Source organism: Brassica napus, chromosome C1 (assembly GCF_020379485.1).
Source record: "Brassica napus cultivar Da-Ae chromosome C1, Da-Ae, whole genome shotgun sequence".
Taxonomy (NCBI): domain Eukaryota; kingdom Viridiplantae; phylum Streptophyta; class Magnoliopsida; order Brassicales; family Brassicaceae; genus Brassica; species Brassica napus.
The window spans coordinates 2,477,273-2,492,183 of record NC_063444.1 but is presented as its reverse complement, the minus strand read 5'-3'; the positions used below and the strand labels follow the sequence as shown (position 1 = coordinate 2,492,183).

Here is a 14,911-nt window from a genome sequence, read left to right as displayed (position 1 = left end):
AGCAGTCTACCGACGGATTACCCGTCACCTTATCCACACTTGAAGTGGATAAGATTTACGAGGAAGTAAATTTTCAAAAAAATTAATTTTTAATTATTCATTTAATTTAACTTTAAATATTTACTTACAATATTTATTTTTTTGTTTTTAAGGTTGTCCCTAAAAAAAAGGGACGGACATTGGGTATTGGTTCCGTCAACGATGTTCCGAGAGCGACATCGTCTTATGGTCAGCGACGGGATGATGAAGTCACGGAGCTGCGTAGAGAGTCCGCTCAGCTGCGTAACGAGTTGACCGCGACAAAATCTCGTATGGGTGGAGTCGAGGGCTTCTTAGACGTTATTGCGGCCACAAATCCGGAATGGGAGTCCATGTTGAGGAACATGCGACAACAACATCCCATTCATGGCGAGTCATCCGGCGACGTACATAACGAGGCGGATGTTACGAGGAGGAGTGATGAATTCTACCGGGCGATGAACGACCCTTAGTTTTTTTTTGTTGTTGTATTATATAAATTCAAAACTTATTTATTTATAAAATATTTTCATATGAATTTATTTTTATTTTGAATTTTAATTTATTATTAAATTAAATAATTTTAATTATTTTTTTATTATATTTTAAAATTCTGTAAAATAATAAAAACGAAGTAAATTCGTAGCTAATGTACGACCTCTTTACGTGGAAATCTTACGAGGAAATGACGAGAAACAGTTTACGAGTATTTTACGAGGAAGTATTTACGAGGAAATAACGAGGAAATGTTTACGACCATTTTACGAGGAAATCATTTCGTGGTTGTTACGTGTATTTTGCGAGGAAAATCTTTCAAGGTATTTACGTGTAGATTACGAGGAACTGTTTTCGAGTTATTTACGAGGAATTGTAGCGACGCCCTTACGAGGAATTGTAGCGAGATCTTTACGACGAATCGTTCTACTTCGTCTTTACGACGAAATATATTCCTCGCTAAGTTACGACGAATTAGCAAGGAAATATGTGTTACGACGGACGTGTAACGAGCAAACGCGTTTCCTCGCTAATTCGTCGTAAAGCCTCTTTTACGACGAAATAACGAGGAAAATCGCCCTCGTTAAGATTATGTTTTCTTGTAGTGTATCATTGTATGGTCGAAGTGGTATGCGGGGGACAATGTTCAAATAACTAAGTTGTTATAGAACTACATATGATAACATCCCTTTGTCAAAAGTTTCGGATCAATTAAGTATTTAGATAAATCATAAGCAGAGTGAAGTGGGGAATGGTTTTTTAGTCTAATTATAGTCATTGATCGCAAGTTCGATTACATAAACTAGGTGCATAACTTTAACGTCTCATGCTGTAACTGTTTGCATTTGTGAGAGTCATTATTATAGACTAATGATTCAACCGATTGATAAGAAATATTATCTTCTATATTGTTATATTCAAACCTGAAGCAATAAGGAAAAAAACAATACATGTACTTGTATTGCTTAGCCACAGGCAATCACCGACTGATAAAGTGTAAGCTACTAGCTATTCAAATAGTTTCGACGATTAAACATATAAAGAACACACGTCGTTTTGATATATGTTAGAAGAAGTCATCAAGTCATTACGACTGCGTTGAGTTATTCTCTTTTTGACCATTTAATTGAACTGAATCAAAGTTAGTATACATCTTAAACTAGTTTACTTTTACAATAATATAATAAGTGCGCAGAAGTATTTAGCAGTTAAGGTTTGTTGACAAAGATCACATGCATTGAAAAATGAGGATATGATTAGCTTCGGAACAAGGAAGTGGGATGAAAAGGAAGTAGAGAACAAAATACAAAAAGCGACAAGAGCGCATTCTCAAATTTTAGTCTTTGAATCTGCTTACAGCTGCAAAGTCTATGATGGTTAAAACAAAGTAATCATTGGTGCAATGCTGTAAATAAAACAAAAGAATAAGTTATATTGATGCAATAAAAATAAACAAATTATATTGTCTCATATGAACATATCATATATATGTATACACTTTTGAATTACCTCACAGTCAATATATGGGATTAGAATTGGGGTTTTAATAACATAAATACGTTTAACCGATTTTACAAATAATACTGTTATGGAATGAAGCGACATTCAAAATTACTTAGTGGCGTCATCGTATGAAGTAAATTTTAATGTAGCGTCATTCCATAATTTACATATTTTACAAACCAAACGTATATGAATTTTCATAAATTTACATAGCAAATCAAATAACACAAAAGATTCAACGACGATAAATAGATTAAATCCCCTATATATTATTTGCGAAACATTATAATTTCTTTTTGTAGGCACATGTCATCACTATGATGATTCTTAGAATTATTAGAGAAATAGGTTGGTCCATCTAATTATATAATAAGATTTTTATTAAACTAACCATAAATTCATTATTAATGTCATTTATTATTTCTTTAAATAAAGATTACAGAATTGCCTAATGTGGGTAAAGTATATATGACAATTAATGATTTTGAATAATAAAGATCTGATAAAAAATATATATCTTCTATCAAATTTGTTTAATTTAAAACTTATAAAATATTTTTTTTAAAAACACAATAATCATATTATAAAATTTTAGATTTTTCTGTATATTTTATATTTTGAATTTAAAAAAATGACTATAAATTACTAAAACTGTTAACAGTCTCACATTCAAATTTTGCGATCCATGGTTTAAATTTTTTGTTATGACAAAATACAAATGATTACAAAATCATATAAATAAAAGTCTAATTTAATTAATCATTAAGATTTAAAATATATATGTATATATATCATTCTAAATTAAATTATAAACCATATTGAATAAATAAATATTTTAGTTTCAAATTTTACTTTGAATAATTTTTTTTATAAAAGTTTTGAACTAACATTGATAATTTTTTCTAAATTATCAATTACTAAAATTATTAATCACACAATGAAAATTTTGTTATCAGTAATTTAAAGTTTTTGCTATTAAAAATACACATGATAAAAAAACATATGAGTAGAAAGCATCATTTAAAAAAAATAGACATTAATATTAAAAATATACTATGTATGTTAATATCATTTAAATTTAAGTACATATCCTATCAATTTTTTTAAAAAAATGTTTGGATTAGTAAAATTGATTTATACGTTCGCACCAATTTAATTATATATGTAATAGTTACTAACTTTTAATTATTCAATATATATTTATTATTTGATAATATGTAAGAACATATAATAAATAAAATAATTTTTATATATAATGTTTATCCCGCCTTGCGCGGATCTTAATCTAGTACATATTTAAAGGGAAATACAGAAATTGGGACAATCCGAAGTCGTATCCTCTTGATTTTCAATATTAGCGACATCATGTCCCCACAAAGATACTGTCCATAATTCATGAGATGAAACTAGTAGAAAATAAAACTGAACGGTCAATTTGTTTGGTAAACTAGAAAACAGTGTTACCGGATAAATAAGTCAAAAGATGTATCGTTCAAATTTATAAGTGTAACACGTGAACATACATATATATTAAAATTTGCTAAACTTCCACACCATACCCTCAACCGAAGGTCCGAAACACAGGAAAACTTCCCAGCAGTATCCGAGCTGAACTATATAGATTTTGGCTATATGTTTCTAGCTTAGTCAAAGTCAACATTATAAATTAGAAAGCTAAAATAAATCAGCTGACTATGTAGAAGAAATAAAATATTAAGATGCATCACAAGAAATAAATGGGATGAATGTACATATGTTCTAATGATTAGTAATTAATTGAGCAATTATGGCAATAATAATATCAAAATGAAAAATGTAAAATACAAGAGTATAAATAAAGTAGGACCAAACGAATATAAAAATGAAAATGAGGTGTGCGAGCTGCGATTTCAGAACCTGTCGCTATGGCCCCTCTCCTTCAGACAAATTAGACTGCAGGTCCCAAATCCTTGTTCCATTTCGTGATTCACATTATTGTATGCTTTTATCTCCCTATTTCTTATGCATACATGCATATCAGACACATATTTATTATCTATGACGATATACAAGTTGCCTAACATATCAGTATGTATATATATATGTGCATATAAGTTTGAGCTTGTTTAGACCAGTTTCAATCAATTTACGATGCCCTAGTGAGTTGTTCAAAAAAAAAAAACGATGCCCTAGTGAATGTAACATTTAATTGTAACTCTATTAACGGCCTTATAGAGAGCGAAGATGTCTAGATTTTTGTCTACATTCAACTAGGAAATGTTCATGATGTTATAATCCCCTATATATTAATTGAGGAACATTTGAAAAGATGTAACCTCAATTTTGTATTAATTAAAATAGGCTCCAATGCATAGGTGACACTCAATTAGGTAGTCAATTACATTCAATTAAAAAATAAGTAGGTCCACATTCGATTTTTATATGTTGTTAGATACATAAGTTGGTCAAACTATATGATATAATGATATGATATGTTATTTTCTTTCCTTAAATCAAACCTACGGAATTACCATAAATGACTAATATATATATGACAATTAATGATTTTAATAATAAAGATTTGATAACAATTTATATCTCCTCCATCATTTTTTGTTTAATTTTATATTATTAAAATAAATTAAACAATCAAATTAGCTATAAAAGTAAAATTTAGATTTTTTCGTATATGTTATATTTTGAATTTTTAAAAACGACAATAAATGACTAAAACTATTTAAATTATTATGTTAAAAATTAATGATCAATGGTTTAACATTTTTATTATAAGAAGATACACATGATTTTAAAACCATATGAGTAAAAAATATCATTTAATAATAAAATAAATAAATATATATATAGATTAAACACTATATACCATAGGATTACATAAATATTTTAATATTAAAAGATTCAACGAATTTTAAAGAACATTTATAAATTCTAAACTTATTAAAGATTTCAGATTGAAAATTTTGTTATCGATGATTTAAATATTTTGTTATAAAATGATATGAATGATCATAGAACCGTATAATTATAAATTCTTATTTAATAAATAACTATATAAAATATACTATTCTTAGAAAAATAGGTTGATCCATCTTAACTTATATTACACTTTTTATTAAACTAACTATCGAATTGATAAATAACGTACCAAAAAATGTTTTGCACTTTCCTTAAATAAAAGCTACGAAATTACCTAATATGATTAACATGTATGTGAAAATTAATTATTATGAATAATAAATATTTGATAACAATTTTTGTATCTTAGTTCTTTTTAAAAAATTTATATTATTAAAATATATTAAAAATCACATTAAATATATAATAAAAACATTTATATTTTTTTATATGTTATATTTTGAATTTTTCAAAACGTCTATAAATTATTAGAAATTTGAAGATCACCACTCTTAAAATTTTGTGATCAATAGATTATTTTTTTTGTCATAATAAGTTACAAATGATCATAAAATTGTATTAATATGAACTTTTATTTAATATTATAAGAAGATAAACATGATTTTAAAACCATATGAGTAAAAAATACCATTTAATAATAAAACATATATATATATATATATATATAGATTAAACTATATACCATAAGATTACATAAATATTTTAATATTAAAAATTTCAATGAATTTTCAAAAACATTTATAAATTATAAACTTATTAAAGATTTCACATTGAAATTTTTTTTTATCGATGATTTAAATATTCAGTTATAAAACGATATGAATGATCATAGAAGTGTATGATTATAAATTCTCATTTAATAAATGACTATATAAAATATAGTATTCTTAAAAAAAATAGGTTGGTCCATCTTAACTTACATTATATTTTTTATTAAACTAACTATCGAATATTCGAATTGATAAATAATCTACCAAATATTGTTTTTGCACTTTCCTTAATTAGAAGCTATGAAATTACCTAATATGATTAACGTATATATGAAAATTAATTATTATGAATAATAAATATTTGATAACAATTTTGGTATCTTAGTTCTTTTTTTAATTTTATATTATTAAAAGATATTAAAAAATCACATTAAATATATAATAAAAACATTTATATTTTTTCTTATATGTTATATTTTGAATTTTTCAAAACGTCTATATATTATTAGAAATTTGAAGATTCTCACTCTGAAAATTTTGTGATCAATAGATTTTTTTTTGTTATAATAAGTTACAAATGATCATAAAATATAACGCATATGGATTTTTATTTAATAAATATTCAAACTAAATAATATATATATATACTAATGATTTAAAGCAACAAGATTGGCTGATCAATTTAGTTGTCCAGTTGAAATCTTTCAAAAGTATGTGAAAGACTAAAGTCAAAGTAAATATGGATTTAGAATAGTAGTTATATTTTACTAACCAAAATGCCGAAAAAAACCGAACCGAATTGAAACCAACCCGATATCTGGATTGAACACTCCTAATCCAAATGAAGCCAAACTATTGTTTCATTCTCCAAAATATAATAAAAATAATAACTTAATTCCGCGCAAGGCGCGGGTCTTATCCTAGTCATATATATAATGAGACTCTTTTCTCTCTTTTGAGAGTGTCCACGTAGACAGTTCATGGGTCCCACCAAAATCATCTTTATTCAAAACCGAAGCGGAGACTCCGATCGTCGTCCACCACGATCAAAGCTATTATGTCATTCAAAGAGATTTGGATTCTTCATCTCCCCCTTGACTCCACCTATATAAACTCTCCCGAATCCAAATCTTCTCTGATAGCTTCCATGGATAAGAAACAGTCAGATTTCCAGATCCAACGCTTTGGATAAAGCTCCGGCAATATCGAGCAGCGCATCCATGGCTAAGAATCCAGCGAAATCACAACAAAATCTCCAACTGAATCGAGCACCGGTTCCATGGATAAGAAAAAAGGGGGTTGCTTGGCTCCATCTACATCCCTGATGAGAAGGTATTGTTCCAACTAGCATCTTATATTTGATCTTAATTTTGTTTTTTAAATCTTCTAACTTTGATCGCAGAATTCGGTGATCATGGATTTATTCCTGCTGCTCGCGCCACTCACTACCGTCCATCTTTACGAGACGGTTCCATAAAGGTTGTTTGAATCTGAAAATGATTTCTTTGTAGTTCTAGCAGAGAACCTTCTTGAACTAAGAATTGAAATAATGTATATAGTCTTTAAAAAAAAATCAATCCTTTCTTGGTGAAGGACTTATTATATATGTATCCTTGCAGAGTGTTTGAGAATCGTTGCAGTATGCGAAGCATTTAGCCGGTACAAGAATCCAGATGCTGTTCGACAAGTTCGAGAGTATCCTTTTTCTCATTTAGTTGTTTCATAGTGTTTAATCCATGGTAGAGTTTTGACATGTTTGCATCTTTATTAGTTTCAGGTAAATCGAGTGGAGATTTGATTTGTGTTTAGTTTGGTTTACTGCACTAGCTCCTGTTGTATTAAATCTGCCTTTAACTAACTTAAACATTTATAGACTGCCGAATTCCTATGTACTGGGGATGTTGCCAGTATTGAAACAACAAATGGATGGTGCTATGGCTCATGCCCCAAGTTCTCATCATGCACGTGTGCCGGCCTGCCATGATGAAAATGCGGTTGGAGTTGCAAGGTAAGAGGAATTGCACTATTTTACATTATCCTTTTGCAAATTGTTCCCATACAACTCTCATTAGCTTCACAACTAACAAATAGTCTCTGATTTTCACTACTAGGTACCGGGTTGAGATGTTAGTTATTGATGTATCTGACCCGCCGTGTTCGTTACTTTTGATGGTGAGATGAACAAGTTGACCAGTGGTTCTGCTGTAGCAGCGTCCATGATAACGTCTGAAGAATATTCGTTTTTTTTTGCTAATTCGTTTTTAAGGTACTATCATGTGATGTTGAACATGGTGTCACTTCTGCAGAAGATCAAAGGTTCCCTTTTTTGTTTCTTTTTTTTGTTCTTGTCTTGTAGTAGAGGTTCTTTTTAATTTGATTCTTCAAACTGATTTGCTCTTTTTTCTTCTTCTTTTGGACAGAAGCCATGCTCAAATAACCTTAATCCTAGAAAGACCGGAACTGGAACATATTAATGGAAAAGAGTCTTATTTCTCCTCATGTAATTGATACAGATTGGTGTGGTATTTGAGGTTAAAGACTATTAGTACTTTTCAATTCCTTAGTTTTGTAAGAATATGCCATATAGTCTACCTTAAATTCCACAGAATACTGAGTAGACATCAACTCATTGAGTTTGAGGTAAGATGTTAAATCTTTTCTATCATCAGCTAAGTCGTTTTTTTGACACAAGACTTTTATACCATTGCATTGAACAGCTCTGTATTCTTGGAAATCTCTGTCCTGAAACTGCTGAAGAAGCAGTGGCAATGGTTCCTTTTCTCAAGGTACAATAAAGAAAATTCTAACATTTTCTATTTTGTGGAATAGCTTTTTTGTAAACAAAAGGAAGAGCATACAGTGAGTAAGCAATTGAGAAGATGCTCAGTGATCTCTCCCTTGTCTAGAGATTCAAATAGTGCAAAAAATCTCGAGATCTAAGATTTTAAACATATGTCAGGATGTAATATTCTCTTTTTAGCTGATGCTGTGTGTTTGTAGTTAAATTATTAAGAAAGTCTGTGACAGATTAGGGATGTGAGCAATCCATATACTAAATAATCATGTACACTGTGTTATACCATATTGATCCAATATATGATTCAATTTGCAATATAAAATTGTTTTAAAAAAGATTTAACATGTGTTCAAAGAGAGATAACAAAGTACAAATTCTTACAACATGACTATTTAGTATTTTTTATGGAGACATCTCGCTACATGTATGATCAGGGGGATAAAAGTCTACAAACTTTAAGATTTTCTCTTACATCTAAAACGTTTTACAAACAAAATTATAAACAGTACAAGTTAACTACTACCCTACTAAAACCAGCCAAATTAAGTCTAAACCAGAGCTAATCCCGTATTTCATACACAAACACGAGCTCTCAACCCCCCCCCCCCCACCCCTCTTGTTATTATAAACTACACAACTAAACAAACAAATCACTCCACATCAGTTCCTATAACATTTTTTAAGTATTACAACACATTTTAATTGTCAATAACCCCACGCTTGCGCGGAGCTCCGCTACTAGTTAAAAAAATCAGTGGCTATATTTTTTTTTTGTCAACAATCAGTGGATATATATGCTTTATGTTTTAGTTTTCTTATAGTATGAGATTTTTTTAATAAGAAGAGGTCCGTATTTAAAAATATATACAGTTAGCTATCAAAATATACTATTAATTTATTTATTTATTAAAAGAGAAATGTTTGGAAGATGGTGAAGAACCATAGGATTGATCAGATTTTGCAAATGATTTTGAAGACATAAAGATCATGAAAAGAAGTTTCTATAGCTCGGAACTCATTCATATACCACAAACGCATAATTCAATGGTGGACAGTCTCACACATAGTGTAAAAAAGCTACCAGTTTGGTTTGCAGAGTTTAAATAAGTCTGTTTACGGTGGTGACAGCAAAAGATGTTTAACAGAATATTTGCTTATATAAACATAAACCAACCCAATGTGTCAACGGGTATCCAATGTGGTATTTGTGTATTCATATCATTTAATAGTGGTCACGATCTCATATATGAATCCAAATCTAGTCTCACGTTTTCACAATGAAACATCAAGAAACATACAAAACTTCCCTCAGACAAATTCCGCCTTCCTTTTTCTTTTTTCTTGCAAGATCTTATCGATTGGAGCTACAAACCGGTTTCTATTTGACCATATAATATTTCGAGTGTATCTACTTGTAGTCAATGTTATAAATTAATTCCATAAACATTATGAAGAAATTGATCAAGCCACCACTATAATTATCAAGAAAATTAGCGTGGTAGCCAGTCTACTATAACATTAAATACGTTTTTCGGGGACCAACTGTATCATCCGATAAAACATATCATAAAAAATATCAATTTGTTTCCATCCATTAGAGCATCAAGATATATTCAGTGTGAATTTAACCTAGATGACGGTATTACATATTATTTATACTTAGGTAATGAAACAAATTTAATGCATATATTTTAAAAATAATTTAGCTTCTACATTAAGCATATATTTTTTAGAAATAAAATGATAGGATATGATCTGATCGATCCCTACACAAGCAGAATTACGTTGTTATTTAGGTTTTTCTATATAAGCGACACAGTTTGTTTCCTTTTAACAACCATATTATATATAACAAAGATTTATTTTGGATGTTGAAATTTATTTGTTGCATTGGGATTTTGGTTTTCATATTGTCGTAATACAGTAAAGGTAATCATCATATATGGTACAAATATTAGAGAAGAAAGATGAAAATCACGAGATATGTATTTTATGTTGTCCAAATCCGTGGACAAACGATTCACTATGGCTCAGAATCTTATGTTTCCTATGCTCAAAATTTACTTTTGTTTTTGGTTGGTTCATTAAAAAACAGTCATGCACGTAGGTATAATGTATATTATGGACTGGCCGTTGGATCGTACGTACGTTTACTTGAACAAGTAAATGTCGGGATTTTGACAGAGGAAGCGAATGAGCAAAACTATGCCAACATATTCAATAAAGTTGGAGCTTCCTTTCATTTTTTTCTTCATGTGTTGTAAGATTTCAACTTCTACCTAACATCGCTACCCTTGTCCTTGAAATATTTATTGAATTTTTACCTTTCATTTTTATTAACATTATTTAGAAACTGAAAAGTAAAGCATAATGTTCTAAGAATTGTAAAAAATGTATCTTTAAAACCTTTTGATACATTTATAAACGATTACATGTATAAATTAATCTTGCATTTTAGTGAAAATATTCTTCCAAGCTAAAATATGCAAAAAGCAACCTAAACATAAACCTTAGCCTTACCTAAAAGATGAAAAGGGTTATCTGAATTAGCTACAAACATTTAGACTCTGAACACCATTTTTTTTTGTCAACGAGACTCTGAAAACCAATTAAATTGTAGTATAAAAAGGGAAGAATGTTGGACTAAAATTATTTTTAAATGATTTTTTTTAGAGAGACAGCTATATTATATTAAACACATATATTGATTGATGTCGAAAAATTCGATATGCTTCTAGGCAGTTATCGGTAGAGATTTATGCCCTCTGCTTTATGATTAGTATGGTAGATTTTGAATGTATGTAGTATTATTACAAAACAAAAATTGAGATTTTAATCTCTCCATTCAAACTAAATGATTATAATTCCTTAAAATGGTACGGAACGTTTCAAATACAGTATATGTTTTTGGACAGTAAAATGTTAGATGGTTATATTCAATCCGACTGGTCCAACTAGAATCAAACACAACATGTTTGCAGGGTTTAATCAAAGCTTGCATCTACGAAAATAGAAACAACAGCGAGTCAAGTTTTGAATGTACTTACACAAATTTTACAAAGTGATTGAGTCAATATGAGTATTGGGTGGATCATTAAATTTTTCTATCAGTGTGTGAGAAAGAAATTAGTGGCAATGTGAAATTCGAGATCAATTCAAAGAGTTATCAACACAGTGCAAAAAATACAAAAGAAATAAAAGGTAAGCAAGGGAAATAGATTTTCAATAATATATTTTTAATTTGTTTATTAAATTAAAAATTAACTAATTAATGAAGTGGGTTTGGATGTCTCATCAGTCATCACTACAAAAGGATGTCTTGTTTAGACAAAGATTTGGGGTATCTTCTCCCGCTACCACTTTTATGTTCTGAATGGTAATGTGTATAAGCGCAGTATGGTTGTAATAGTAACAAAAACATAGATATATGTAGATTGACCCATTACCTCTTATCTTCTCTCAGTACTATTTGCCTTTATCCCTTTTTCATATTTTATAAAAAGAAGTAATAACTGTTTTTATTATGGGGAAAAATAGATGGCATTCACTCGCCTCTCCCTTGTTAGGCCATTCATCTCTTGCTGCCAAATTTTATACTACACCGTCGACCTCACTTTGCAGGCTTCGAAGCCAAGCCCACTTAGGCAATGGGATTAAGTGAGTCAATCGCCAAACTACTGTCTTAAAATCATGGTTTAAAGAGTGGAGCTACATGGTTTTAGATGGTGCGTCTTCTCAGCAAAGTGGAGCTCCATGGTCTCCATTTTCCTCGACAGGATAATATGGAACGGCAGCTACACAAGGAGAAGGTTTCCAAGGCAATGAACAAGACAAGAAATATTAATGTTCTTAAAATCAAACCAAACGAAACGAAACACAACAATTAAGTCTCAAACCAAACAAACAAGGGGAACATCCACCCTTAATATTAAATTAAGAAAATATTACTAGCAAAGATCAAGTTACAGTTTCCACTAGAAGATTAAGAAAATGCTTCATTGATCAAGTTCAAGCATTGTGTAGAGTAACTCTCAAATGCCTCGAACCTCTTTCGACATTCTTCTGAAACTCCTCGGCTGCAGTCAGTACCAACCTCCTTTGCTCATTGTTCAATCTCTTTGCCGCATGAAGGTCAAGCCGTTCCATCACACGTCCGGTTCGGATCAGGTACTGCAGCACATGCAACTCGTTCGAGATGCCACAAAAGTTTTCAACTTTCACAGCCTTAAGTGTCCTTTCCAAACACTCATACGTTTTGTTGTTGAGCCAAAACGTTTTTGGATGTATTAGCGGCCAATATCTCTGCGACATCTAATTAAACAAAAGCGTTTGAACAAATAACATGACCTAATAGGCTTATCTATATTGCAATATCGTATACTGGATTTAGATATATACAAACAACGAACATACCACGATAGGCCCAGTAGTATACGTTTCGAACGTGAGAGATTCGAGTTCCGGACAGCTATTGAGAAATATAGTTATTCCTCCGAACTCATGTGGGTACATATGTGTCTTAATCACCAAATGTCGTGTTTTCATCGGATCGTGCAATTTCATAGGATCGTCACAATCTTGGATCATCTTCATAACAAAAAGAAATGATTAGTAGAACCAAAGTAATATTACTGATCTAATCTGGTTTTACAAAATTTACATGTTACAGCATTTTCTACATTATTAGTTCTTCACTATAGAACCATTACTACTTTACCTAGAATAATTCAAAATTTTCATAGAAGCCTAAACTATTTGAAGTTATAATGAATGTCAATGATCTCTTCTCCACCTAAACGTAACCACGCTATGTTTTGCTTACTCTTTCATTCAATATCCTTTCACACTTCAACCTTTCAACTATGAAGCATTTCACTGTTAATAGTTTTTCTAGGGTTGCAATAAAGTTTCACATCACCAAACAAAAAAAAAAATCTATGATATAGATACTATGGATCTTAAATCATTAAAAGGGGTGAAAACTATGTACCTCAAGAAGAAAAGGGCAGATAGTCAAGTTCCTAACATATATAAGATTGGAAAATAGACGAGTGATATCCAATCCAGTCTTTTGAAAATATATCAACTTTATATGCAGAGCACCTGGAGGTTGTCTCGAATTAGAGCTTGAGAAATTAATAACTAGATTTTTGGTTTGTTTGGTAGCAGCAAACTCGATTAGAGACATGATATCTTCCTCAAAACCCACTGGTTCAGGTAGACAAAGTTCAAATGTTTCCATGGTGTTACCAGTAAATCTCGAGATCCATTGATGCATAATGCTAACAAACAAAGCTCTCGTCTCAGAATTTTTGGCCTCTGTATCAACAACAAATTGGTTCAGGCCGAACTCAGACTCTTTGAATACGAGGTTTGTTGTTTCACGACAAAGATTCTTCCATCGCTTAGCAAGAACACTTGTTTGTACAGATTGTTTGAAAGGTAAGAAAGATATGATTAAAACCAGAAGGCAATCAGGTAAATTCGAAATAAGATTTGGTTTTGTTCCTGAATCCATGATGAAAATGTGATGATTTAGCGAGAGGACTAAAAACAAGATTCGCAGTTGAAGATGGTTGTCTGTGAATAAGCCAATGATCATCTTGAGTTATATATTTATATGGTTTTGAAAGGCTCTACATATTTGGTTTGTGATGATAGTGTTTTAACCACTCTTACCTTTGCTTTGCCTTTTTATTAACTTGTCTTTGAGTTTTAAAAGAAATATTTTCGACAAATAATTATTTAATTATATTTTAATCATTAGAAAAAGCAATCAGTCATTTAAAATATAAGGTTTTAAGATATTTATATTAATTTTATAATAACTAAAATTGAAATAATTTATATTTATTTAAATTAACTTTTATTTTGTTTATTATATGCCAAAATAATTACCTTTTTTTACTGAAGAACAATTACCATATGTTAAAAAAAAAAGATAATGGCACAAAGAGTAACATATATCAAAACGTATCTAATTACACATATCAAATGATAATAAAATGTATATTATAATCATTATATGGGAACAAAATATTTTTTTCTGTAAATATATACAGGTAAATATTCATATAAACCAGATTTCCTTGACTTGACAAATTAAGAAAATCTTGCTTAGCTTATTTTTCTTTATTTGTTTTACTTGAACAACTGGAAAAACTAATCCAGAAACAAGTGTATGGACATGGAAACACTTAAACAAAATCGATAATGTAACAAAACAAATAACCATTTAAAGTATAAAAAGATTTACTATATCATATATGATATATCTGTATAATAAAAAGATATGTTATATAATTCTATCAAAACATTATAGTATTAGTAAATTGGATAAAACCCGGCCCAAGCCCAAGAATGAAAAATCATACATGTTATGTCCACTAAGTAAAAAAAAAAAAGCGCATCACTGAACATTAATGGATATGGGCTTGACGTTCTATCACGACAAGACTATGCTTTACGAAAATGA

The 14,911-nt window shown here is 29.9% G+C and overlaps 1 protein-coding gene and 1 long non-coding RNA gene across 3 annotated transcripts; one reads left to right on the top strand and one right to left on the bottom strand.

The window, feature by feature from the left end:
- Nucleotides 1-6,546: 6,546 nt before the first annotated feature.
- Nucleotides 6,547-8,734, top strand: LOC111207074. 2 transcript variants are annotated; one of them, XR_007318265.1, is made up of 7 exons: nt 6,552-6,971; nt 7,042-7,118; nt 7,259-7,334; nt 7,513-7,647; nt 7,751-7,955; nt 8,060-8,279; nt 8,357-8,734. It is a non-coding gene; the product is annotated as an uncharacterized LOC111207074 (long non-coding RNA). The 2 variants fall into 2 exon arrangements; XR_007318266.1 differs by having other exon boundaries at nt 6,547-6,971; nt 7,259-7,647; nt 8,060-8,734.
- A 1,292-nt stretch (nt 8,735-10,026) lies between these two features.
- Nucleotides 10,027-14,841, bottom strand: LOC106395976 (putative F-box/LRR-repeat protein At1g56400). The gene is made up of 3 exons (XM_013836277.3): nt 13,427-14,841; nt 12,850-13,023; nt 10,027-12,747 (listed from the first exon to the last, which is right to left on the bottom strand). The coding sequence occupies exons 1-3, from the start codon at nt 14,036-14,038 to the stop codon at nt 12,445-12,447; spliced, it is 1,089 nt and encodes a 362-aa protein (XP_013691731.3). The 5' UTR covers nt 14,039-14,841; the 3' UTR covers nt 10,027-12,444.
- Between the last annotated feature and the right edge of the window lie 70 nt (nt 14,842-14,911).